The 27,620-nt window shown below is 46.3% G+C and overlaps 2 protein-coding genes across 4 annotated transcripts in view; one reads left to right on the plus strand and one right to left on the minus strand.

Annotated features, from left to right (window-relative positions):
* Positions 1–276: 276 nt before the first annotated feature.
* Positions 277–20,865, plus strand: EPOR (erythropoietin receptor). The gene is made up of 8 exons (XM_081176579.1): positions 277–506; positions 5,024–5,165; positions 7,453–7,637; positions 10,874–11,022; positions 12,187–12,337; positions 17,129–17,216; positions 17,926–18,013; positions 18,674–20,865. The coding sequence occupies exons 1-8, from the start codon at positions 332–334 to the stop codon at positions 19,235–19,237; spliced, it is 1,542 nt and encodes a 513-aa protein (XP_081032705.1). The 5' UTR covers positions 277–331; the 3' UTR covers positions 19,238–20,865.
* A 3,435-nt stretch (positions 20,866–24,300) lies between these two features.
* Positions 24,301–27,620, minus strand: part of SWSAP1 (SWIM-type zinc finger 7 associated protein 1) — a 30,230-nt gene continuing 26,910 nt past the window's right edge. Inside the window, exons 1-2 of one of the 3 annotated variants that reach the window (XM_081176846.1) lie at positions 26,460–27,599; positions 24,301–25,305 (exon numbers count right to left, since the gene is read on the minus strand). In XM_081176846.1, coding sequence (XP_081032972.1) covers positions 24,869–25,305; positions 26,460–27,051 — 1,029 coding nt within the window. In that variant the 5' untranslated portion in view covers positions 27,052–27,599 and the 3' untranslated portion in view covers positions 24,301–24,868. Of the gene's footprint in view, positions 25,397–26,459; positions 27,600–27,620 lie in introns of those variants that run through there. The other 2 variants (XM_081176847.1, XM_081176848.1) reach the window with 2 other exon arrangements.

Below are 27,620 nucleotides of genomic sequence, written 5' to 3' on the forward strand. Positions count from 1 at the left end.
GTCCAAAAAGATTGTATAAGATGTGAAGTTCTGCGGAATGTATAATAATTGGTATGTTGAAATTAATAAAAATTATATATGTAAAAAGAATTTCAGTTCCCCTCTGTGCAATGACGGTAGAAATACACGCTTATTCTGGCAGTCTATCCTCAGAGAAGGAGGATTTCAGGAGAAACATCCAGGAAGGCTGATGCCTGACTTCTCAGCCTCTGCTCAGAGTTGCTGCTTTTGCTGCTGCTCCTGCCGCCGCAGCCGCACACAGCAGAGCCCACCCTTTATCTGCAGCCTCCAGCCGGGAGCAAGGCAAGGGGTAAGCAGCTCTGACAACCAGATGCAGATTCGCAGAGCAGGTGGAAGGACACTTTTGGCGGGGAGACTCTCCTTCAGCCGTGCAAGCATGGAGCGAGGCTGGAGACACGCCGCTGCCCTCTGGGTCCTGGTTTTCTGGGCCTCCGGCTCGTCTCACAAGGGGCTTGGAAACCTGGGCGCCAGCTTCGACAGCAAAGGTACCATGCTTGAAGATAGGGCTGGCCACCTGGGCCCTGTCAAAGTGGGGGTGGCCGAAGGGGATAAGAGAGCAATTGCCAAGGTGGGGAGCTGGGGGTCAAGGAGTGAAGAGAGCTCAAAGAGAAGCTAAGAAATTGCCTGTGAATGTACTGTGTGTGCCCAACATGCAACTGGTCAGAGTCTCTTTCCAGTACAGTGGTACCTTGGGTTACAGACGCTTCAGGTTACATACGCTTCAGGTTACACACTCTGCTAACCCAGAAATAATGCTTCAGGCTAAGAACTTTGCTTCAGGATGAGAACAGAAATCGTGTGGTGGCAGCGGGAGGCCCCATTAGCTAAAGTGATGCTTCAGGTTAAGAACAGTTTCAGGTTAAGAACGGACCTCCGGAACGAATTAATTACTTAACCTGAGGTACCACTGTACTCTGGATTGCACCATATGGCGGTGGCACGATAATAATAAAATATGAGGCAACCTCCGCAAGTTTGATCTGATCTGATCTTGCCTAGTTTGTGTACTTCATCGGCTCCTCGCGGGTCTCGTGTAAACTTTTGCTCTCTCTCCCTGCGCTTTAAGTACGATGAAACACTGTTCTCAGCCGCGTTGAAAGCAGAAATTTTGCAGCTTGGCAGACATTGCTCCTTTAAAGAAAAAAGGAGATCTGAGGGGTTTAACTCGTGGAGCAGGTTCTTGTAAGGCCAGGTGGATTCTTCTTGTAAATTTGAAGTCTCTCAGCTTAAAAAGAAAGAAAGAAAAAGGATCCGTCCTTTAACTGTGGACACCAGTGTTGGGGTAACCTGGAAGGGGAACAGGTTGAGGCAAACCGGGGGGTGAGAATTATTGGGTCTATTTCTGTTGAAGGTAGGAGGTGGCCAATTCAGAGGTCAATGAAATAAGGCACCAATAAGACATCCCCAAAGTTTGAGGTTCTAAAGCTGCAGTATGTTTGTTTTCCTGTGGGAAAAAATATGTTTGTGGACAACCCTTTGTGCAGTCCTGGCCACACATCCCTCGCAAGTAGACCTGAGGGTGTATTAACAAAGCAGATGCAAAATTTCAGAGTGCACAATTTCCAATGTGGCAGTTTTTACATCCCTGTTCCCCTCAGACAGCTGAAGTCCAGTAGTTAAAGCTTACAGGGTGAGGAAATACATTGTTGTTTCCTTACTTCATCCATGTAGTCATTAGATTTGTAAACCCAGTAGTTAGATGTGTGGGATTTACGATGGCGGCATATGCTCTCTTGGAAAGTTGCAGACCCACCCACCCAAATGAAAAAGTAGAAAAATAAAACGTGAAATGCAGATTTGCTTCCATTGGGAAGATTGTAATATGTGAGCAAGAAACTACTTTGACCCTGTTATTGTTATTATTTTCTGGCGGGATTCCACATCCACAATGTGTGTGTTCCTACTTAGTTTAAATATTACTTGCCTAAATATCAAGAAACTTGGTAATGAATGGCTGCTCTGTAGACTATAAAACATATGTGATTTAACAAGTCTGCCTGTGCATGGCTTGTTTGCCTAGGGGAGTCCGATATAGTTCGTTCAGTTTACTTAAGGTCAATTTAATGCTTGCTCATTATTTTATGGCTGCAGCATCTAGTGAGAACTCGCCATATAAAAATGAGTTTTTTTGTATGGTTCCTATTTGACGTGTCAAATTAAGGAAGCTTTGATTCTACCCTAGACCCCTGTTCAGTTTTGAGCTGCAAATTGTCAAGTGCAGAAGAATCAAGTCATGTACCGGGGGTCGGGGGCCAGTCCTTCCGCTTAAGACAGTTTTCAATCCTATGCCCAAATCCAACAAAAGGAAATTTACCTGTTGCCTCCGTTTTTGAATGCAACTTTTCAACAAGGAAAGCGTATGAGTGCAAAGGGCATTTGCTTGCCTGGGATTTTACATCAAAACCCTACCCAGATAGCTCAGTCCATAGAGCGTGAGACTCTTAATCTCATGGCTGTGGGTTCAAGCTCCACACTGGGCAAAAGATTCCTGCACTGCAGGGGGTTGGACTAGATGACCCTTGTGGTCTCTCCTATGAATCTATAAGCTGTATTCCTGTAAGGCAGAACAACAACACCCCTCCCCACAATGTCCAGAGGCAGATTCTAGAACCCCAAGAGTTCTAGACTCTACTGGTTTTGGAAGTTCTTCCCGATGTCTCATCTAAAACCTCCCAGCCAGCTACAGCTTGTCCTCTCCTTGTCTTCAGCTAATACGGCTTCTTTTGATCTGGGCTGAACCTATTCTGTTTTTGCAGCTTTGTGCATTTTCCACATTCAGGGACACACCAATCTCTGCATGCTTGGGATAAGCAAGTAGCCATCCCACGTCTTGTAGTTTCAGCAGAAGCAGATTTCATTTGCTTTTGTCCTCCCATTCCTGCAGCCTCCATTTCGATAACAAAAGAAGTGCAAACCTAGCCAACAACTTAACAACTGCTGTTCTCTGTTGTTGACAGTTTCCCAAGGGATGCTGTTTCTGTAGTGCGGAAAACTGGGGATGGAGGAATAGGAGAAATAAGGAATTGTATTAACTCTGCTTCTGTTGCTCATCTTGAATCACCCCCCCCCCCATTTTGCCCATCCCATCCCTTGTCTCCACATGGCTAACTAAAAACCATTGGTCTGACCCCAATGGGTGAGGCTAAGGATTCCTGGCAGACCCATATAAAAAGTGGGTGGGTGGGAGAAACAAATGGCTGCCCCCTCCTCTTTCCTGTACTTTCTCCCGCGGCCTAGACTCTACTGGGACTGAGGGTGTGCAGCCAGCTCTTATCTCAGGGAAACAGATGCCAGAAGGAGGTGGCTGTAAGACTTCTGTGTTTGTGTGCGTAACGTAAGGAAGAGAGCTGGGTCATAAAATACATAGCTGCCGATCATGTGACTTTGCATATGACAGTTTGTACTGTTTCCCTTAAAACAACAACAACAACAATCCAACAAAATCTGGATTCTATGGCGGTAATGAAGTTGCTTTCATTACCAGAAGCCTATCTGAAGGCATTTAAAGTAAGAAGAGTAAAGACAAGAATATCTTTGAGAGTACACAGAGTGCTGTTCCTTTGCTGCTGCTGCTAATTTATTCATTTATTACTGTATTTCATGCATTTGTAAGCCCCTTTCTCTGCAAAAAGGGCACGGAATGTGGCATGCAATAAAGAAGAAGAAGAGTTTGGATTTGATATCCCGCCTTTCACTCCCCTTCAGGAGTCTCAAAGCGGCTAACAATCTCCTTTCCCTTCCTCCCCCACAACAAACACTCTGTGAGGTGAGTGGGGCTGAGAGACTTCAAAGAAGTGTGACTGGCCCAAGGTCACCCAGCAGCTGCATGTGGAGGAGCGGAGACGCGAACCCGGTTCCCCAGATTACGTGACTACCGCTCTTAACCACTACACCACACTGGCTGAAACGGCTGGGCAAGATTAAGAAAGGAATTAAAAACGGGATTTCTGTGCAGAAAATGCAGAAGGTTGCTGGGACCAGAACTCAGCTTCCTAAAGTTCAAATGTTCCATTATGAGCAGCATGTGGCTGTCACTAAACGGAACCTCATTTCTGTGAGCCCCAGGTGATGCTTAGCTAAAGATGGTAGGATAATATTGTACGAGAAAGTTCCCCTGCCCCTCCTACCCTTTCTTGGCTGCAACTTTTGAGGGGTGGAAGAACTTGGAGCAGAACAGCAACTCGTCATTCATCTCCTTGAACAAAGATTTTGTAGAATCACAGGAAGGAGACAGAGGAAGGTGGCAGGCCAACTTATTCTTCATCCCTCATTTGGGTCTGAGAACCTCCTCAGATTTCAATTTTTTCATTAATTTTTTTTAATAGCCTACATCTATGTTTCATATATGAAATTTAAAAACAGTATGACAACCTGTAGTGAAAAACCCCCCACAAAACTCCACACTGATAAAGGAACTGTACACCCAGGAATATTGCTTAGAAACCTCCCCCCCCCCAAGTAGTTAGACATCAGATATGGATTAAATTCCACTCTCACAAAATGTATTAAGTTGCTTTTACATTTTAAAGCTGTTTTAAGAAGCTTTATGGGGAGGTGACCCACAAAATGGAAGAAACAAACAAAACGAAATCAATGGTCACAAGGGATCCTGCAGAATTTCAATTTTAAAAGCAAACAAGGTTCTAGTCCTTTAGGTCAGGGATGGGCGCTCCCTCTGCACTTCGGAGGCTTCGCGTTGCTATCGCTGAAGCCAAGGAGCCTGCATTCGCTCCATAGGACGCACACACATTTCCCCTTAATTTTTGGAGGGAAAAAAGTGCGTCCTATAGAGCGAAAAATACGGTATGTATTTATATATGTTGGAAGACGCCCAGAGTAGCTGGGGCAACCCAGTCAGAAGGATGGGACGTTGTTGTTGTTGTTGTTGTTGTTGTTGTTGTTGTTGTTGTTGTTGTTGTTGAATAGGACGTCCCTATTTTCTTTGGAGAAATGTTGGAGGGTATTTGGTAATGTTATGCCTGTCTGTCTGCTTTGCACCTAGCTGCGTATCTGTTGACGGAGGACCGTTCGGACCTCAAGTGTTTCACCCAGCAGCTGGAAGACCTGGCCTGCTTCTGGGAGACATTTGTACCCCCGAAGGAGCAAAACAACCAGAGCATGTACAGCTTTGGATACAAATATGAGTAAGTGTGTGTATAAGCCGCACCAGAGCCAGCCAGTCTCAGAGGCTCAGCCTGATCCAGTGGCGTAGCGTGGGTTGTCAGCACCCGGGGCAAGACAAGTAATTTGCGCCCCCTAACCCGTGGATTTGCGCCCCCTAACCCCCAGATGTTGCACCCGGTGCGGCCGGCCCCCCCCTGCACCCCCCACGCTACGCCACTGGCCTGATCTAGTCTACAGATCATCTAAGAGCCTGAGGATGTTATGGGGGTTTCACCTAAGACTTTCTGCATTGTTTTCATTTTATGTGTTATATTTATATAGTGCCTTACCTCTTAGGCACTCAAAGCAGCAGCGTATATAGAATCATAGAGAGTTGGAAGGGACCCCAGGGTCATCTAGTCCAACCCCCTGCAATGCAGGGATCTCAGCTAAAGCATCCGTGACAGACAGCCGTCCAACCAACCTCTGCTTAAAAACCTCCAAGGAAGGAGAGTTCACCACCTTCCATTATATTCCCTCCATGAGGGCTACCATTCCAGTCCAACATAATCATTAGTAACAAATAGTTCCAACATATGAGAGTATGCAGAATTAACTACACAATATATTTCAGGGACATTCAGGCTTAACATATTTTATCTTATTAAAATTTATCCTTATTAATTATTATGAAAAATATATAAAAAAGGAGAAGCTAGTATTACAGTTTCGGTGCTAACAAGATGCCAAGGGAAGCTATACTTATATCGACAATCTGGAAACCTGGTCTGGTTTTTCATTATTGTTACTGTACTATTGCAAAACCTAATACAGTGGTGCCCCGCAAGACGAATACCTCGCAAGACGAAAAACTCGCTAGACGAAAGAGTTTTCCGTTTTTTGAGTCGTTCTGCAAGATGAATTTCCCTATGGGCTTGCTTCGCAAGACGAAACGTCTTGCGAGTTCTTGCGAGTTTGTTTCCTTTTTCTTAAAGCCGCTAAGCCGTTAATAGCCGCTAAGCCGCTAAGCTGTTAATAGCCACTAAGCCGCTAATAGCCGTGCTTCGCAAGACGAAAAAACCGCAAGACGAAGAGACTCACAGAATGGATTAATTTCGTCTTGCGAGGCACCACTGTACATAGCTTCCGTTTATTTTCGAAGGCTTCTTTGTATTTTGATGCATCTGTACACAATACAGGTTTCCTTTTTGCACTATATCTGACCTTTCCTAAATCTAGGATGCGTTACTCCCAAATTCTTCCCTCCCACATCTCTCTTCTGTTTTGAAGGACTCCTGGGAGATGCATCAAAGTGGTGTTAGCGGATCGTGCCTGTGTAAAATATATACAGAAGTGCCAAAATAGGAAAGAGTCGGGTCAGAATGAGGGTCGTACCTGTAGTATTAGTCAAATAGGTTTCTGTATCCCAAAAGTCCCAGGAGCTTGTATTTTACCCTCACATTCCCCAGATGTTAGGAAACTGATTTTTATGTTGCATAGAACAATAGATCTTGAAATGTACTAAAGAATTCTGACAGTGTTGTTTGACAGTGGAATGGACTCTCTTGGAAGCTGGTGGACTCTCGTTCCTTGGAGGTTTTTAAGCAATGGTTGGAGGGCCACCTGTTACGGATGCTTCAGTTGAGATTCCTGCATTTCAGGGGTTTGGACTCAGGGTCCCTTCCAGCCTTTCAGTTCTACGATTCTATGATAAACATGCCTAAGATTGCTCTGTGAGTGTAGCTACTCTGCGTGAAATTATCTTGAGTGGGCTTCTTTGGAAACATGGGAAGTAGAAAGAGGAGGCTGAGGTGGTGGAGGAGAGAGAATGGGCAGAGAAGACAGGGCACAGAAATAGGAGCTGCTGAAACGAGGAAGGTTGATGTTCACATATTGATTTGCGAGAGCCACATCATCTCTCTGCTTCATGAAGAAATTGTATGCCTCAAAGGTAACGTGATGAGGAGGCCATTCAAAGGAGGGATGAGCCAAAACAACTTTAATGCAAGTGCTTTATGGAGAAGAAAACCAGTTCCACAGCAGGCTGCTTCTTCAAATGTAGAACAGGAACTCACGTGCCTGAGAGCTGACTTGCATGGCAGGCCAGAAGGGCCAACACACTACAGTTCAGTATGTCAAATTTAGTCCTATGCTGACTAGCGTTGACAATGAGCTTTACAGGTCAAAACTGCCCTAAGGGGTGTTGGCCTTGACCTCAAGAGCCCCCCTAAATTCCCATCTTCTTCCTACTAGGCACAATGCTTGCAACAGAAGCTGCTTCTCAAACTTTAAATAATAATACAGCATTTCCCTCCTGCTTTCATTCAGGGACGACGACTCTTTGAAATTGTGTAACTTGACTGTGGAGTACACACCCCGGAATACAACGCGATACACTTGCTTCTTTCCGAGGCAAGATGTTTCAGCCTTTTCCCCTCTTGAGATCAAGGTCTTTGATGGGCGCTCCCCCAAGAGCACTCTGTACAACAGAACGATCTTTGTGGAAAAACTACGTAAGTTCCCAATACGAGGGGGGTGGGCCTTGCAAGAAATGACCTGCATCTGCCTGCAAGTCTTCCTAGAGTGGATGGGTGGGTAGGAATCTGGGAGCAAGAAGAATGTAGATCAGGATCATAGAATCATAGACCCTGAGGATCGTCTAGTAGTTAAACCCCTTGCAATGTAGAAATATGCAGCGGTCCCTTACGGGGATCAAATCTGCATCCATGGCATTATCTGCAAAATGGTAGAACTCTGGGTTATTTGAACTCTGGGTCAGCAAAGGTTTCTGGCTCCCAGTGGATTAACGAGCGCAACAGCAAAACGACCCCTTTTCACCTGAATTAGGCTATCAAAATGAAGAAAGCGCAAGAGGAATAGACTTTTGTGCAAAAGAGGGGTGAGCTCAGTTCTGGTACGGAAAAGAAAACAAGTTCAGAATGTGCTCAGAGACACCCTAACCCACACCACACTTCCCTCAAAGAATCCTGGGAACTATAGTATGCTAAGGGTGCTTAGAGTGCCAGGGAGATGTCCCACAGCGCTTCATTTCTCAAAATGCTCAACAAACCGCAGCACTTCCACCCCACTAGTATAATCCAGGTTCCAGACTACCTGAGTCTAAGGAAGACTTGTGTTTGTGTGGGGAGGACTAGTAATGTTTTGGACTACAAGCCCCATCAGCCCTAGCCTGCTTGGCCAAAGGTCAAGGGTGATGAGAGTTGTATTATAACAACGTCTGCTGGGTACCAAATTGGTGAAGGCTACCTTATCTATACCTTTACAGTGGTACCTCAGGTTATAGACGCTCCTGGTTACAGACTCCGCTAACCCAGAAATAGTACCTCAGGTTAAGAACTTTGCTTCAGGATGAGAACGGAAATCGTGTGGCAGCAGCAGGAGGCCCCATTAGCTAAAGTGGTACCTCAGGTTAAGAACAGCTTCAGGTTAAGAACGAACCTCCAGAACGAATTAAGTTCTTAACCCGAGGTACCACTGTACTACAATAGAGGCAGAAACTGGAGAGGTGACGCGTTCTGATCTCCATTCTAAAACCTGTTCAATTCCTATACTGTATGTTTTACAACTGTTAAAGTCACAGAAACATTGCTTAGAGTGAGTGGTAGTGGTCAGTGTTTTTTTCTGGGGCTTAAGGGCGCTTAGAGTGCTTTTCTTTTAAATGTGCTTGTGCACATTTGCTCACAAGATCACACTGAGTTCAGTAGAGCTTACTTAGGGTTGCCATGTGTCCTCTTTTTCCAGGACTCATCCTCTTTTTCAGGGGTAAAATTTCTGCCCAGGTGGATTTTTTAAAAATTGGCCAAAATGTCTCTGGCTATACTTTCTGGATGAGACATAGACATAACTGGTGGCTGAAGACTTGCTTCTCTTCTCCTGCCCACCCCACCCCCACCCCCCATAGAGATAGATCACAGCTTCTACAGCCTACATACAGTAGGGGTATTTAAAATGAGAGTTGCCATAATGTGCTCTTTTTCGCTATTCAAAATACGGCAACCCTAAGCTCACTCCCAAATAAACGTAGCCTGTAGTGCCCAGCCAGTAGATCAGCTGCACTCTTTGTGACCATAAACTACTTAGGGTATTTTTTGGGGGGGGGGGGGAGGAACAGAGGCTAGCAGTGCAGTCAACTGGAGGAGGCAAGATAACGTGAGTTTTTTGTTTTTTTTAAAAAAAATATTTATTAGAGTTTCCAATTTTTTACAAACAAAAAGAAAAAAGCAAAAATAAAAAACAAAAACACATAAATTTCACAACTTATTTTCTCATAACATATTTCCCCGACCTCCTCATACCTCCCCTTCTTGTATACCCAGTTCAAATTATTTATACAGCAAATCCTTATCTCAAAGCATTACAGCTTAAAAAGAAAAAAAAAAGAAAACACCTTATTTTCTCTCCAACATCTTAGATTATTATAACTTTGAATAAAAGAAAACCATTTTATCAAATTCCTTTTACCATTACAGCTAGAAACCGCTTAATTTCAATCCAACATCATTCAACATTCCTTAATTTTGCAGTATTTTTGTAGATAGTCCTTAAATTTTTTCCAATCGTCTTCTGCCGACTCTTCTCCCTGGTCACGGATTCTGCCAGTCATTTCTGCCAGTCCCTTACAGTCAATCAGCTTCATCTGCCATTCTTCCAAAGTGGGCAAATCTTGCATCTTCCAATACTTTGCAATAAGTATTCTTGCTGCTGTCGTTGCATACAAAAAGAACGTTCTATCCTTCTTTAACACCGATTGGCCGACAATGCCCAAGAGAAAGGCCTCTGGTTTTTTCAGGAAGGTATATTTAAATACCTTTTTCAGTTCATTATATATCATTTCCCAGAAAGCCTTAATCTTTGGGCACGTCCACCAAAGGTGAAAGAATGTACCTTCAGTTTCTTTACATTTCCAACATTTATTATTGGGCAAAGCAAGATAACGTGAGTTTGCACTAGATAGGAAAGAGGGAGCAGTTGATGTAGGCTTGGCCAAGCCAGTAGGCTTGGTCTTTATTGAAGACTGTCGCGACAGGACTCCCACCTGCCACCAGGTGAAACGAGATGGAAGCCCCAAACAAAAGAGAACCCAAACTTTTATTAGCTGCTAATCCCCATGTTACACCCCCCAAACTACATCACGGTTACATCATGAAAGGGGAGGTCTGGTGGCAGTCATCTGAGCATCCTGGACCCTGCCCCATGGTTCTCCTTGCCCTCCACCAAACACCCATCAAGTGTAACAAAAGAGATATTTACATTTCCCTGTTTCCCAGCCAAGTTAATCACACCCTTTTGTCTTCATCTGGGTTTGGTATTTCTGGAATGGCTACCTGCCTGGCACTCAGGTATCAGGATGCCAGGAATTATCACTCAGGCAGAGGGGCTGCTGAGTAGCTGAGCTCACATGTCTATATGAATTTCTGAAGTTTTCCCAGGGAGGCAGTACATAGGTAAATTTATCAGTGAATTGTTACATTTGGTATTGTGCCCCAGAGGCCCTTTGAATAGATAGGAAGAAACTGTGATGAAATGTTTTGTGGGGACAAATCACAAAAGTCACAAAAGCGATTGTGCTGATTTTGGTAGTGGGCTGCATGTGCATGATATCTGCTGGAGGGGCAACCCCCAACCAACCTATACATAAATTCCTGCAACAGTGTAAAAAGAAAGAAAGAAAGACTTCTGTTCTGTCGCCACTGGGCTGTTCTCACATCCTGCTCCTTTCCTCTTCCAGTTTTCCTGGACCCCCCCTCTAACCTGGCAGTGCAGCTGTTGGGGCCTCCAGGACAGCTGAATGTGAGCTGGCAGCCCCCCATTCAATACATGGACAATAGCATCCGCTATGAGATGGCCATCTTCCATAAGAGTAGCATAGTCCAGCGGGTAAGTCGCTTTTGTCCTTTGTTATGTTGTAAACAAAAATCTGCCTTTCCCCCCCTTATGGGGTATCCAAGAGCCGATATAGAGTCCTTACATACGTTCCCTATTGGTAGGAGAAAATAACAGAGGCCAACTAGAGAATATTGAGAAGCAAAGCAGCTAGTAAGCCTGATCTTTATTGATCTTTTGCAGAGGAGGAGGAACCCAGAACAAAAGTGTGCCTGCCCTTATATAGACTTTTTAAATTCCCTCCCTGGAGTCCAAGACCTCCCCCAGAAACATCATACATACATCACAAAAGGGGTGTAGCTCAAGATCACCACCCCAGATACGTCCTACCTACATCACAGAAAGGGCGGTCTACAGCAGAAATCTTGATTGCATTGTTTACTTCCTGTCTGCCAGGTTATCTGTTAATGCTTACTTGATTGGATACCCTGAGGAACCTGCCAGTCTTTTGTAATGATACTTAGTTCCTGAGCCAGGTCACAGGCTCACACCCTATTCATATCTTAAATGTGCCCTTAAGACAGGATTTGTGAAGGAAAAGACAATGGGGAGGCTTTTCCATTTTCCTTTGACCTTGCAGAGAAAACATTGGTCAGTTTGGGAATCAAAAACGGCTTCAGGTCGGTCTTCCTGTGCTGATCTATGTACGTGCTTGGTTGGTACACTTATGAACATGTAACATACCGTATTTTTTGCTCTATAGGACGCACCGGACCATAGGAGGGGGAGAACAGGGGGAATTTTTTTTTCCTTGTTCTCCCCCTCTAAAACAAGGTGCGTTCTGTGCGTTCAAGGTGCGTTCACCTGAAGCCTCCGGAGCCCAGCGGGAGTTCCCGCTGGGCTCCGGAGCCTTTGGGTTCCTTTTGACCCGCTCTTTGGGGCTGGTGGGGGGAAGCGCTGCTTTCCCCCACCGCCAGCCCCAAAGACCAGGTTGAGGAGCAGCACAGAGGTGGCGCGCCGCCTTCCCGCTGCCCCCCAAGGTTGTGGGGCTGGCAGTGGGGGGAAGCACTGCTTTCCCCCACTGCCAGTCTCAAAACCAGGTCGGGGAGCAGCGCGAAGGTATATCTAAGACCTCAAAATTCCTATCACAGTTACCTGGCTTTCGAAACTCTCTCCTTCCCTCCCTCTGACCTCTGCTTTCCCCCCTTCTGCCTCCAGGTGGAGATTTCCAATGGGCAGACATATTACCTCCGGAATCTCAAAGGAGGAACCCGCTACACATTGGCTGTGCGGGCCAAGCCAAACGGAGTCAGCTTTGATGGCTTCTGGAGTGGATGGTCGCAGACGGCGTCGGCGATGATACCCAGCGGTAAGTGGTCTTCAGGCAATTTTGGCCGCAGCCATGGTGCAGAGCCAGTTGAAAATAGTCACTTAATTAGCATGGAGCGATGCTCATAAAACCACGAGAAGCTGAGAACCCCGAATCAGGGAGAAATTTAGACCACTTTGGAAACTGGTCTAAATCTCTCCCGGAAATTTATATTATAACAGTTAAAATTGTAAAAAATGAAACCGACGTGGGGTTGCCGTATTTTGAAGCGCAAAAAAGAGGATGCTATGACGACTCATTTTAAATGCCCTGACTATATGTAGGCTACAGAACAGGCACTCCCAACCTTTGGCCCTCCAGATGTTTTGGACTACAATTCCCATCATCCCTGACCACTGGTCCTGTTCGCTAGGAATCATGGGAGTTGTAGGCCAAAACATCTGGAGGGCCGCAGGTTGGGGATGCCTGCTATAGAAGCTGTGATATATTGCTGAGGGGGGCAGGAGAAGAGAAGAGGAAAGCAAGTCTTCAACCACCGGTTATGTCTATGTCTCATCCAGAAAGGATAGCCAGAAACATTTTGGCAAATATAAAAAATCCACCCAGACAGAAATTTTACCCCTGAAGAAGAGGACGTGTCCTGGAAAAAGAAGACACATGGCAACCCTATCAAGAGTGCCCCTCCAGTCTCACTTCCACCCTGCTTGTGAGAGCCTTGCAGGGCTTTGAATGGGCAATGATGTGCACGCACGCGCGCACACACGCACACACACACACAAACACACACACACACTCCACCAACTCACCATAGTATTTCATAAGGTAAAGGTAAAGGGACCCCTGACCATTAAGTCCAGTCATGACCGACTCTGGGGTTGCGGTGCTCATCTCGCTTTATTGGCCAAGGGAGCTGGTGTACAGCTTCCAGGTCATGTGGCCAGCATGACGAAGCCGCTTCTGGCCAACCAGAGCAGCGCACAGAAACGCTGTTTACCTTCCCACCGGAGCAGTACCTATTTATCTACTTGAACTTGGATGTGCTTTCAAACTGCTAGGTTGGCAGGAGCAGGGACCGAGTAACGGGAGCTCATCCCGTCGCGGGGATTTGAACCGCCGACCTTCTGATCGGCAAGTCCTAGGCTCTGTGGTTTAACCACAGTGCCACCCGTGTCCCAGTATTTCATAGTTAGGGTTAAATTGAAGATCATAAACTATTGGTGCTGCTTGTCATTTTGCTAGACTCTGCTTGTACTTATATTTACCCCATATTCTTAGTAAATTTGCTATGACGTTATCCTTGTTTAAACTGGTTTCCAATATTTCATTAATAAAACTTGTAGATTAAATTGTCTTAAGAATGGTTCAGTTTTAGCCCCAGTCATCTCTAGATTGTGTATCCATTCTTTTAAAGGCATTGGCAATATAAATATAAATTGGAAATGATATGCCACCCTTTTTTCTTGTCCAGCAATACAACTTATTTAATTAATTCTTGGCTGCTTCCTGTTCCATATAAATTGCACAACTAGGCTTTGCCACATTTTAAAGTAACATTCATTTACTCATCTTGCCAAAGCCTGAAAAATGGCATTTAATTGGGGCAAGATTATAATTTTAGCCATGTGGTCAAATCAATATGTTTAAGCTATTCCATTGTTCTGCTTTGGAACTTCTTTTCTTATATAATCTTCCCAAAATTATCTTCATAGAAATGCTTTCACTTTTTCTTAATATTATATAAATATAACACAGATCTCATACTTACTCATTGGTGATCTAATTTTGTTCTTTTTTAAAACATCACTTTGTATATGTAAATATATATTGATTATTTCTGTTTTGTCCTTGTTAATTTTAAGGCAAACAAGAAGACCAATATTGAAAAAAGAATCTTCTCCAGCTACAGATAGAATTTACAATCTCTATTATTGTTTAGGCATTGCTGTGAAGACAGTTACAGTACATACCAGCTATTTTTCTGTTTGCAGTTCCTTTGTTTTCTGCATCTATTACCACACCAATGTTTCTTATGCTTCTTAAAGGTTCCAAATGGAGAACAAATAATGAAAATGACAAGACATATGTGTCTTTTTCCAGTACTCAGAATGAATTTGATATTTGGTCATCAACCCCTATCCTTGCAGTTGGGCTGTTATTAATAATGTTAATCAAAGTAAATATTTTTTTCTCTAAAGTAAGCTTTTAATGTTTTAAAAAAGAAAATACCGTTATGTTATCGAAAGCTTTTTCTGCATCAAAACCATTAATAAAGGCTGTGATTTTACTTTCTTTACATGCATAATTGTGTTTATATTTTCCCATACATTAGCCTTCAAATATCAGTTGGATATAGACCCCGTTAATCTCCTATTCATTTCTCATCTGTTATTTGTTCTCATTTTTGCAATCTTTCATATTTCCCATTCTTCCCTCAAAATAGATTTTTCTTCCAGTCTATTGCCATTTATTTCTGCATTTCCTCCTGTTTGCCTTTTGGAGTCTCTGTTTCTCACTTTTGATATACAAAATGCTTTATCTTTTTAATATCATCCATTCTCAAAACACGCTTTTCATGCTTAACAACAAAAAACATCCAAAAGTACGGCCCTTTAATCCAGATGCTAATATTTCACTTTTTTATAAAAAAAAGATATTTATTAAAGTTTCCAATTTTTTACAAAACAAAAAGAAAAAAACAAACATAAAAATATTAAAAAAACACATAAATTTCACAACTTATTTTCTTGTGACTTATTTCCCCGACCTCCTCATACCTCCCCTTCTTGTATACCCAGTTTGAATTATTTATACAGCAAATCCTTATCTCAGCATCTTAAATTATTGTAGCTTTAAATTCTTACTTACAAAAAGAAAGTCATTTTATCATAGTTACAGCTTGAAACCACTTAATTTCAATCCAGCATCATTCAACATTCCTTAATTTTACAATATTTTTGTAGATAGGCCTTAAATTTTTTCCAGTCTTCTTCTGCCGACTCTTCTCCCTGGTCACGGATTCTGCCAGTCATTTCTGCCAGTCCCATACAGTCAATCAGCTTCATCTGCCAGCTAATATTTCACTTTCTGCTTCACAATCAATATTGCATTTTACTTTGGGCATCAAATATTGCACCTTAAGCAAGAATTATAATTTACCCACCACCAGTTATTACATTCAGCTGGATAGCAGCTGTGAGAGTTTTACCTAATGGCTGCTTTTGTACAATACTCCAGTGAAAAATAATTCTATTATAAATACAACAGCAGATACTACCCAGAAAGTGCAGTACTATTTCACATAAGCTCAGCCACAGATATTGCAGCATGTAGTTTAGAAATTTAGTACTTGCCAGTGAGAGAAATATAACTACTAAACATACCTGGGATAGCTCAGTAGAGCATAAGACTCTGAATCTCACGTTTGTGGGTTCAAGCCCAATTTTTGCAAAAAAAAAAAAAAAAAAAGTTCTACATTGCAGGGGGTTAAACTAGATGACACTCATGGCCCCTTCCAACTCTATGATAATTATCTACTATGCATAATTACTATGTTTCTAAGTTCTTGACAAGTTCGTTTATTGTTCAGTCCAAAAGATAATGGCCTTTATTAGTTAACAGCTCCACAGGATTTAGTTCATTAAAAGGTCCGGTATTATTTTATTGGAAAAGTAGAACTTCAGCAATTTGGCAATACTAAATTCCATTGTTGTTAATGCACATATTTCTAGTCCAGGACTAGGCAACCTGTAGCCCTCCAGTTGGTCATCTCTGTCCATTGACCATGCTGGCCAGGACTGATGAAGCTGGAATCTACCTACATTTGGAGGGCCACAAGTTCCCCACTAGCTTCCTCTTCCATCCACCTTTTTCTATTTTCTTTAAGCAGTCTATTTACTTTTTTCAGTTATTTGGTTTAATCAGTAGCAACCCTGTATGGTGGGTGTGGATTCACCCTCCCCAAACCGGTGCCACTGCAACTTACCTAGACAGGCAGGGACATGGTTGTGATGAGGTCAGGGCTGCATGGTTTGCTGGTGTGCCCATGCAAACTCTATTGTCACCCTGCCATGCCCCAGCTCATTCATCTACAGTGACCCTGACATTAGGCTGAGTGGTTCCAATCATACCACAGGGACCTAATGTTGAAAGAGCTCTTTTTTCTCCACCTTCAGTCTCCAGTATCTTCCACAAGCTACATCTGCAGCCTCTCCTTTGCTGTCTTCAGATGCCATCACCAAGCACAAACTTGACACCATTGCCACATTGTTATGGGGGGTGGGGTGGAAGCCTCCCTCAATTGCTGTGGTTTCTGCCCTTCCAACTCCCAGTTGGAGCAATAGTTTACCTTGCTCATAGGTGATTGCTGAAGGCAGATGCAGCTCATAGTGCTTTGACAATTCTCACTGCACTACCTCTCCAGATAATATTTTCTAATCTTCATTATCTGGGCCAGGAATGGAGGGGTGGCCATAGAATGGTGGGAGACTTAGTGGTCAAGAAGAATACATGTTAGAGCGCTCAGTTGACTAGATGATGTGATGTAATGACCACAGCTGGCCTACTCAGGAGATTTCAGCATGGTGTTCTGGCCTTGTAAGCCCTCTGAAGTATTTAACAGTCATGATTCACTATCTACCAGGACATCTGAAAAGAACCAGGTAGTAAGCTGAAATCCAGGCAAGGGCATATCACTGGTTCATCCTACCATGTCCACTGCCAGAAGTATGTGCTTCTATGTAACAGAAGGTTGTGCAAAGGACACTTGGGTACCAACCACAGGGTTTTTATGAAGTGCCTCTCGTTAGGCTAACCTGTTCTTCTGACTTGCAGAACTGGATCCCCTCATCCTGACGCTGTCTGTCGTTCTGGCGCTGATTGTTCTGCTGTTGGCTTTCCTCACCCTGATGTTTAACCGAAGGTAATACCCAGTTTGTTTATCTTCCAACCCTTCTTGAGTACCTGGACCTTGGCCATCGGGTCTGGAGGGATTGTAAGAGCATTTTCAATCGCAGCAATTAGAGCCATCAGGAAATCCCCTAAATTGAGGAGTGGGACACCTGTGGCCCTCTCAGGGTTGCCAAACCACAATCAACACCACCACTGACCATTGGCCAAAGTAACTGGGGCTGTAGGGAGTTGAAACAACTGGAAGGCTACAGGTGCCCCATCCCTGCCCTAGTTAGTTTTCATCACTAAGGCCAGTGCTTTTTTTTTTCTTTAAAAATGTTTAGGGGTACTCTCATTTTCCTACTCATATTGAAATACTGCCCCTCAATGAGGCCAAACTCAGATTCACAAAATGTTTAGGGGTATGCATACCCTCAGAAAAAAAGCACTGACTAAGACAGGGGTTGTCAACCTGGTCCCTACCGTCCACCAGTGGGCGTTTCAGGATTCTATGTGGGCAGTAGGGGGTTCTGCGGCACAAGCTGAATCCTCCTTCCATCGAGCTCTGGTGGTCGGTAAGGAACCTTTACCATCAAGAAAGATGCATTAGTGAGCGGTAGGTGTAAAAAGGTTGACTACCGCTGGACTAAGGTGATGTTGGAGTGGGAATGACTTTTAACACTTGTGATTGTTATGTACATTCTTACTAAAGTCTGTTCTCTTCTATTATCTTCCACCAGATTTTTGAAGAAGAAGATCTGGCCTGCAATCCCCACCCCAGAGCGTGAATTTAAGGACCTTTTCACTATTTACAAGGGGAACTTCCAGGTATTACACTGGCTGTAGTTCCTTGTCTTCATATGACCTCTCCCTAAGCTTCCTGTATTATGCTGTTGCAAAGCCTGGGGTGCTGAGGGTCCTATGTTTCGTCAACTGTTTTGCAGTTGTTGTTTTTACAATCGATTTGTGTATACCGTATTTTTCGCTCTATAAGACACACTTTTTCCCTCCTAAAAAGTAAGGGGAAATGTGTGTGCATCTTATGGAGTGAATGCAGGCTGCGCAGCTATCCCAGAAGCCAGAACAGCAAGAGGGATTGCTGCACGGCGATCCCTCTTGCTGTCCTGGCTTCTGGGATAGCTGCACGAAGCCACTTCAGGGCAGGGGGAGCCTTCCTCCCGCTGCTCTGAAGAGACTTTGTGTTGCATTCGCTGAAGCCAGAACAGCAAGAAGGATTGCTGAGCAGTGATCCCTCTTGCTGTTCTGGCTTCTGGGATTCTTGTTTTCCTCCTCCAAAAACTAGGTGTGTCTTATGGTCTGGGTGCATCTTATATTATGAAAAATACGGTGGATTTTATGAAATTAGTAAATAAAGGGAGTGTAAAGAAGAGAGAAATATATAGTGTCTGAAAACAGAGTTAAAGGGAGCCAGGTGTGGCCTTCCCCACCTCCCACCCCTTGATGCTGATATTCCCCCTTTCTTTGCAGCTATGGCTGGGGCATCAGAGCACCTATCTGTGGTGGAGCCAGAACTCTCCTTACCTGGAGGAGCAGCCGTTTTTGGTGGAAATCCTGTCTGAATGTGATGTCCGCAAGGTGGATGGCCCTCCCATTCCTCCGCTCCTTCCCCCCAAGGCACGTGGCGTGGGGGAACCCCCTCGCAACCCAGAAGTCTCCCAAGATGATTACCTGATACTGGATGAAGACTTGGTGCCGTGCTGCTTAGGAGGGGATGCTTCCCTGCTCTTGCTGGCCAGCAACAGCAGCGAGGGCACAGATCCGGCCCTCGACGCAGGAGTAGGGACGCCAGACAACAGCCAGGCCTCTTCTAGCTTTGAGTACACTGTGTTTGACCCCAGCTCAAAGAGTCTGTCCCCGCAACATTGCCACATTGAGCCTCAGCTCAAGAGCAGTTACCAGATGGTGTCTGACTCTGGGATCTCTGCCGACTATAGCCTTGTGGAGTCCAACGCTGGCCAGATGAGCTTATACACCAACCTCTGTGATGGAGGGCCGCAGCCGTTCCTGCCCACCTACATTGTGTGCTCGTAGCAGCAGTGATCAGCAGGAGAACTGAGGCCAGCGAGACGCTATCCCAGGAGCCTGGCACCTCCCACTTCCTTCCTGGTTCTAGCAAAATGCCAGGGGAAGCCAGTGGAAACAGCTGTGGGGCCTCCAAAGCTCCAGCTGTGCCCAAGTCGCTCTTGGAGGAGGAAGAGAGGTTTGCAAAATGCACGGAAAGGTGATGAAGGACGTAAGAAGAACTCTGCTGGATCAGGCCCATCTAGTAGGGGATCCTGTTCTCACAGTGGCCAACTGGATGCCTCAACGGGAAACCATTGAGCAGAACATGAAGCAGAACATGAGCACCACAGCACTCTCCCATCGCCTGGTTTCCAGCAACTGGTGTTCAGCAGCATTTCTCCCAACTGTGGAGGTAGCGCATAACCATCCTGGCTAATAGCCCTTGATAGCCATGAATTCACCGGATCCCCTTTTTTAAAAGCCGTCCTATTTTGAATGGGGAAGGGGCAGGAGGCCCACGGAAGAGACTTGTTGCTCTACAACAACCCTTTGAAGCAGTCCTTTCTAACATTAAATGTGCTGTGGCATCTTTCTTTCGTTTGTACTCACCCCCAGGCAAGTGCGTTCTACAAGGCTGCGGATCGGGGACTTGGCCAAAAGCACACCTAGAGTTCTGGGGTGGCACAGCAGGTTTGCAAGTAGCAGCGCAGGCTTAAGGCTTGAGGTATTTGTAGACTGAGGTGTGGACTATTGTGGGCACTTGCTTGCTAGCCAGGTAGCTAACTTTCTCCCACTCCACACTCTTCTGATGAAACTCCTTCTGCTCTGACCCTGCTCTGTCCTTTTAACTACCAAGCTTTTCGGCCAGACATATTTGCCCATTGTACTATGTGCCCAATTATTGCAAATGTCCAAATGTCAGCGTTGGGACTGATGTATTTTGGGAGTTGAGGGGGTATGACATGGAAGAGTGTGTGGAATGAAGGAGTCTCATTTCTGCTACAATGCACTGTGTGGTCTTTGCTTACCTTCCTGTAAAATGGGTAGGGCTCCCCCCCCCCCCCGGCTGGAGCTCAGTTCTGGCACCTCTCAGGTGGGCGCCATTGCCATTATAAGAGAACGAGGGAGGTGTTCCCAGTGAGTCCCTGCACCTCTTTTTCTAGAAAAATAACACTGAAAATGGGGATTGACAAAACTAGGCAAACAAAATACCAATTGAAATGTTAAAAGGGGCTGTCTTTCCATTTTAGCTTGAATAAGCACAGTAACCCAAAAACTCAAAGAGAATTGCATGGCTATTCTGCCAGCTGTTTACTGCCATAGGGTTTGCATGTGGGGCACAAAAAGGTGTGCGGAATGTACATGCCCTGTTTAGACTATTACTGTTATTTTCCCACTCAAGAGACATATTGCGGTGTTTATGTACTCTGGTAACGGGTTTCCTTGTGTCTGAACTATCCTTCGAAGGCACAGATCAGCATCAGGTGCTGGGACTGGTGCTGGGAGGACTGTATAATATCTGAACTCTCACAGGTATGGCCACAAAGATTTTGTAATTATCCTCTTGAATTTGTGTATCAAAACAGAAACTGGATATATTTTTATATACTTTATATACTCCAAAGTGTTTTTTTTATTAAAAATATATATAAAAACATTGTTTTTGCTCATTCTGACTCCCTTGTGGGAAAGAAGATGATCTCTTAATGTTCACCCAGATGCTTTTCACATTTCCTTCTCTTCTTCCTTTTGTTGCCCAGAACTACTGAGCACCGAATCAGACCTCCGAGTTAGGAGGACACAGGTGTGGGGGTGTGGAGTCTCACAGCAACTGGGGTGCTCCTGAAAAAGACTCCAGCTTAACAGGGTAGGGCAGGAGAAGGGAAAGGCCATTCTCCATCCCCTCTGAAAACATCCCGTTGTCCTACAGATCACTGACAGTTCCACTGATGTTAGTCATACTCAGAATAGACTCAAGTTTCTGCAGCTCATTGATTTCAGTGGGTCTACTCAGCACATGCCCTAGTTGGATATCACCCACTGGGTTCAATAGGATTTGCTCCTGTGTGTGTATAGGATTGCAACAACAAAAAAATCCTGGGTTTGGGGGCTAACTACAAGCCCTGAAGCTAAATAAAGAATTTGCCAAATAACAGGAAGTTTTTGAAGAAGGTGGAGCTTCGGATTTTCCCCATTCTCCCTCTCCCGAAACCTCCCTGTACACCGTAGGTATGATTTTTAACCTTGTGGTAAACTGTTGGGAGATGAGAGAGAGCAATCAGGGGTTTAGACGAGGCAGGCAGGAAGGCAGCTGCTTGTCAACACTCAAAAAAACGTTATGCCCAACCCTTACGCCCTCTGAAAAGAGCCCACCAGCACAGCAGGCCCAGCCCTGGCCTTGCTGCTGTGATAGGGCTTATCAGTGTGGCAGCAAACACCTCTGTAACCGTTATCAGGGATGCAGCTTGCAAAAAGTGGCAGGAGACCAACCCACCGCTTGCTGAGGTTGGGCAAGCTCCAGAACAGAACCAGCATAGGCCCTTGTTTCTGGGAGAGGGGAGGCCCTTTTCCCTGTTCCGTGAGATGCTTTTGGGGCGCGCATTGCAATGGTCCCGTGGCTCTGCTTTGGGCTGGTTCATGTTGTCACGTCCAAACAGGCAGCTTAAGCCCAGCTGTGGTCTGTTGCAGCTCAGGCCTCACCTTCCAATAGTTTCCCTGGCCGCTCCAGTATTTCACCAGAACTGCCTTTAGAACTGCAGGCCCTTTGAGAAATGAAAATGGCTTGAATCCAATGGTCTGTTGAGGAAGTGGAGCACACCGCAGGCTGCATGTTGTTTCTGGGAAAGCTATGGGGCTGCATCTGGTGAAGAGGGGTGTGAAACCTACAACAGTCCCCTTTCCTGTGTCTGTGGCTCCAGTACAATGGGACACAGGTGGCACTGTGGTCTAAACCACTGAGCCTCTTGGGCTTGCTGATCAGAAGGTCGGCGGTTTGAATCCCCATGACGGGGTGAGCTCCCATTGCTCTGTCCCAGCTCCTGCCAACCTAGCAGTTTGAAAGCACGCCAGTGCAAGTAGATAAATAGGAACCACTGCGGCAGGAAGGTAAACGGTGTTTCCCTGTGCTCTGGTTTCCGTCACAGTGTCCCGTTGCACCAGAAGCGGTTTAGTCATGCTGGCAACATGACCCAGAAAGCTGTCTGTGGACAAACACTGGCTCCCTCGGCCTGAAAGCGAGATGAGCGCCACAACCCCATAGTCCCCTTTGTCTGGACATAACCGTCCAGCGGTCCTTTACCTTTTTACCTTTACAATGTGATGCACATGGTGGGATGCAAAACGGCTCAAGCCACCATAGGAAACACAGCAGAAGTTACAGGGTATAGAATGTCCTTTCAGTTCATCATGTGCCCATTACAGAACAGGTGATCGGGACATGATGCTACATATTGCTGAGACTGTTTTCAGACTAAGCGGATATAAGGAGCAGAGAGGGGAACACGGCGACTTCCTGGTGTTGGAAGTCCAAATTCTTGCAGTGCTCAAGTGCACTGCAAGTGCCCACGTTTGCTCCAAAGCCAACCAAGCTCTGGTTAGTGCACCCAACCGTGCCTGTCATGTGCAAACATGGCTTCTTTTGCAGCTTGCATTGCATCCTGCTACCTTTGAAGGTGACCCAGAAACTACAACTAATCCAGAATGTGGCACCTAGACTGGTTACTGGGAGTGGCTGCCAAAACCATATAACACTCATCCTGAAAGGGCTCCCAATATGTTTCCAAGCACAATTCAAAGTGTTTGTGCTGACCTTTAAAGCCCAAAACAGCCTTGTCCCAGTATACCTGAAGAAACATCTCCACCCCCATCGTTCAGCCCAGACACTGAGGTCCAGCTCCGAGGGCCTTCTGGCGGTTCCCTCACTGCGAGAGGCAAAGTTACAGGGAACCAGGCAGAGGGCCTTCTTGGTAGTGGCAGCTGCCCTGTGGAACACCTTCCCAACAGATGTCAAGGAAATAAACAACTATCTGACTTTTAGAAGACATCTGAAGGCAACGCTGTTTAGGGAAGTTTTTAATGTTTGATGTTTTATTCTGTTTTTAATATGCTGTTGAGAGCTGCCCAGAGTGGCTGGGGAAATGAAGCCAGATGGGTGGGGTACAAATAATGAATTATTATTATTATAGCTAGGCAGTTATTTTGGGTGGTGTGGCTTACTGATTCATGGTGAGTGCCGTCCTGGAGCTGTTCCCTGCTGCCTTGAAAGAGGTGATGGAGTTGCCACTCCTAAAGGAACTGGTCCTGGACATCTTAGACCGGGATAACTACTGACCAGTCACAAATACCCTTGGTTGAGAGAAGGTGGTGGGGAGACTAGTGGCTGGGCAGCTGCAAGCATGTGGCAAATTGATCCTGCAGATGGTGCTGCTCTACCCTAAAACACAGTGGCACTGAAACCATGAAGACAGGCACCAGGACCAGTGCAGGGCAGCAATATGAGCGGTGTACCCAAATCAAGCCCCATGTGTTATATTTCACCCCAGGGGAGCACATTTACAAGAGCGAACAAACCCAGAGGGAACACAAGGGATTTCTCACATCGTGGTGCACTGAATGCGTGCCAAGCACTAGGTCACAACTCCCTAGGAAGAGCATGTGCTTTGTGTATGCTTTTGACTATTCTGGGAAGCAAACATGAGACATGACAAACATACAGAAAACACCCCACCACTTGTGTGCAATTGACTTGCACGCAACTGCACATATGTGCCTTGCCAGGAAATAACTAAATGATTCAATACTAACCTGGAATGGTGGGAGAGTCCTAGTGACTCACAAGGAGACCCTCCCCAGAGTCCAAAGTCCAGGGGAAAAATGCTCCAAGGGCTCCAAAAAGGTGTGCAGGAGCTATCACTGCAACAGCTGTTAGGCAGGAAACTGTACTCACCCTGCTTATGTGCATTTCGCTTATGAGCACTGATGCTCAGAATGTAAGCCCCACATTAGTGGGGAATCGCCTGTATGTGAAAGACCCAACACCACTTTCCCTATCTGCTGTAGTGTAACCAACATAAAATAGGTCAACGGAGGGATAGAGATCTCTCTCTCTTTATTTGCTCAAGGTAATACAGTGGGAAGAATCCAAGAGGCACTTTTGCTCACCCACTCCACAGGCAACTGTCCACATCTTCCCCCCAGGTCACGCTCTGAAAACCATTTCCCTCACACCATACAACTGGGTTTTTAAAAGACGAAAAAACAAACCCAGAAGTGTGAGATTTAATCTCTTGGTGTTCTGTTTGCCGTGTCTTAGGGCCCTGCTTCCTTCCAGGGCTTTTCTCTGCAACTGGCAAAGCAAGAAAGGTACATTTCACATTTGCGATTGGAGGTGCAGCCAGTCTCCGGTGTAAGCAGAGAAGATGGGAAGCTGAAATGACTCTATAGTACAGCATTGGAACTTGCTGCTCGTCAAAAAACAACAACAACCTCTCAGCCTAAAGCTGGGAAGAAACAAACAACAAACTGGAGTAAGAAAGATGTTATCACCTGGGATGTGAATGTATGCATTTGGGTTAGAGGTAGTTGATTACCTGAACACAAAAATGACTCAACTAAGGACCACCAGAGGCCTAAAGATTGGGAGCCGAGAAAAGAATGGGCTTAAGTCTCAGGGGGTCGATTGCTCCTCGAAGCTGTGCAGCCATCACCTTCCCCTTCGCACAGAAACAGAGAAATCCTCATGTCCCCTTGTGGATCGAATCTCACCAGCCATTCTTGGTCCTTAGTGCCCGGCTGGGAGAGACGTGCTCTAATCAGCTTGGTGATGCCCTGGCTCCCTGAATCAGCAATCTCCTCTGTGCTCGGATGCAGCCAGCACTGGGCTGGGAAGTAGCGCTCAATTGCTGAGAAATACTCCGCTTGTTCCCCAGCTTCTCCAGAAAGCTTCATGGAAACGACAAGCTTGCAGCCGGCAGCAGACTCCACGGGGAGCTTCTGGCTGAAATGGTTCGCCGTGTCCAGCAGCAAGGCCACAAGCTGAGCTGCCATCGCTGGGCTGGAGCAGCTGCCCAAGTATTCCTCCAAGCCATCCAGAACGACTAGGGAGAGGGAGCAGGAAAAGGTTTCATGTAGGGAGGCCACCAGCTGAAGCAGCTCCCGGAATGATGGCGGGTACAGGAAGTGGATTCTCTAGGGAGGAAAAGGGAAGAGGATTAATGGCCAATTTGTAGGAATGAATAAGCCACACTACAGGCCAGGGCAGTGGTCGCCTCACTTGCATATTACTTTGGTAATATGGCCATAAAAAGGTAAAGGGGCCCCTGACCATTAGGTCCAGTCATAACCGACTCTGGGGTTGCGGCGCTCATCTCGCTTTATTGGCCGAGGGAGCCAAGGTACAGCTTCCGGGTCATGTAGCCAGCATGACTAAGCCGCTTCTGGCGAACCAGAGCAGCGCACGGAAACGCTGTTTACCTTCCCGCCGGAGCGGTACCTATTTATCTACTTGCACTGTGACGTGCTTTCGAACTGCTAGGTTGGCAGGAGCAGGGACCCAGCAACGGGAGCTCACCCCATCACTGACCTTCTGATCAGCAAGTCCTAGGCTCTGTGGTTTAACCCACAGCGCCACCCGCATCCCTAATATGGCCATAGCTGTCAACTTTTCTCTTTTTTAAAGGGCAATTCCCTTATTTCAAATAGGATTCTTTGGAAGAAAAGGGAAACGTTGACAGCTATGAAAATGGCGCCCTGAGAAAGGACAAAATTTGGTGCTCCCCCCAAATATTATTATTTTGCATTCCCTCGACTCCGTGCCCTGGGGGGGAGGGGAACCACCTGCACCACCCTAAACCCCCATAGCACTGAGTCGAGGGAATGCAAAATAATATTTGGGGAGGGGCGCCAATTTTTGTCCTTTCTCAGGGCGCCATATTACCAATCTGTCCCCTGGTGCAGCAGTGGTCTTCGGCCTTTCAAATTTCAATCGCACCTTGAATGAGGACAAAATGTGACACCCACCCCCAAAAATATTTCTTATTTTCACAATAATTCATTTTGGTACAGCTGCTTTTTTATTAGTTTCAGTAGGGACCCACATAAATACTGTATAGGTATTTTTGTTGTTGTTATTCAATCCCTCAGCTGAGCGCCCTTTGCGGGGGAGTCGCCCGCCCACCGCGCCCGCCCCGCCCTAAATCCGGTGCCGCAATCTGGCCTCATGGGTGGGCTGCTGGCCCGCGCACCCACCCACCTGGATGGCTCCGGCTCTGGCTGCATCTGCGCCCCCGGCCGGCAGGCGCTCCAGAGGCCGCGGCGCCAAGAAGAGCGCGCGAGCCCGCGAGGAAGAAGCGCCCAGCAGCGCCGCGCGGAACAAGAGCGCCGAGCGCCCCGAGCCAGCGGGACCCAGCAGCAGCAGCGCCGGCCGCGGCAGGAGGAGGAGGAGGCCAGCCGGGTCGGCGCCCGGAACCGGCTGCTGCTGCAGCGCCGACATGGCCGGAACCGGCGACCGGGTGGCGCGCGCGCGCCTTTGCCGAGGGGAAGCCGCAGAGAGTGGGCGCGGCGGCGACGACAGCCAATCGGCGGCGCAGCGGGTGTGGATCGCTCCGCTTTGGTGGCTGGGCTGGCTTCGCAGCCGCGTGAGAACGTCCCCTAGATGCGAGAGGCAGCTGGATTCGGGGGATCGGGGGTGGGTTTTTTGTTTGTCTCGTGCAGCTGATCCTTTCTGAACGGGGTGGTGGGAGAGACAGGTCGCCAAATCGGGACATCGGCACCGCGCTCCTTTTACGCACGAGCCGCCTCTCCTTGGATTCGGGTCTCTCTTTTTGGCACAACGGCGATCTCATCGCTGCCCGCCCTTAAGGAGCTCCGACTTTGCTAATATGGCGTCCTGGGCGAGGCCAAAATTGGCGCCCTCCTTTAAAAGATGTATTTTCACAATAATTCATTTTGGTACGGTAGCTTTTCTTTACGTATAAATATAGGGTGTTTGTTTGTTTGTTTGTTTGTTTGTTTTTAGTAGTAGTAGAATTAGTAATAGTATTTTGCGCCTGCCCGGCTTGGCACCCTGTGCGGGGAACCGCCCACACTGCCCTCAATCCGGCGCTGCCATTATTTTTCTTTATTCAGGTCCTAGCTGGTCTCATCAATAATTCGGAGCAGGTAGTGGTTAGGCTGCTAAAACCAGGTCACCGAACAGAACCCCGATTTAGAGTAGCGTGCTGCGGCACCCGCAAGAGTAGCGCAGGGTCAAGGTCTGGTGAGCAGACGGTGCCTAGCTAGAGTTGGTCAGGTTAGCCCCCGTGACATGGGTGCAAAAAACGCACCTCTCCACTGCGGGGCGAAGGCGCGCAGGCTTCGCGTGGGCAGTCGCAGCAGCCCTAGGGGACCCCCTTCCCAGTTAAGCCACAGCGAC

This window comes from Podarcis bocagei (genome assembly GCF_964188305.1).
Source record: "Podarcis bocagei genome assembly, chromosome: 17".
In the NCBI taxonomy this organism is placed as follows: Eukaryota; Metazoa; Chordata; class Lepidosauria; order Squamata; family Lacertidae; genus Podarcis; species Podarcis bocagei.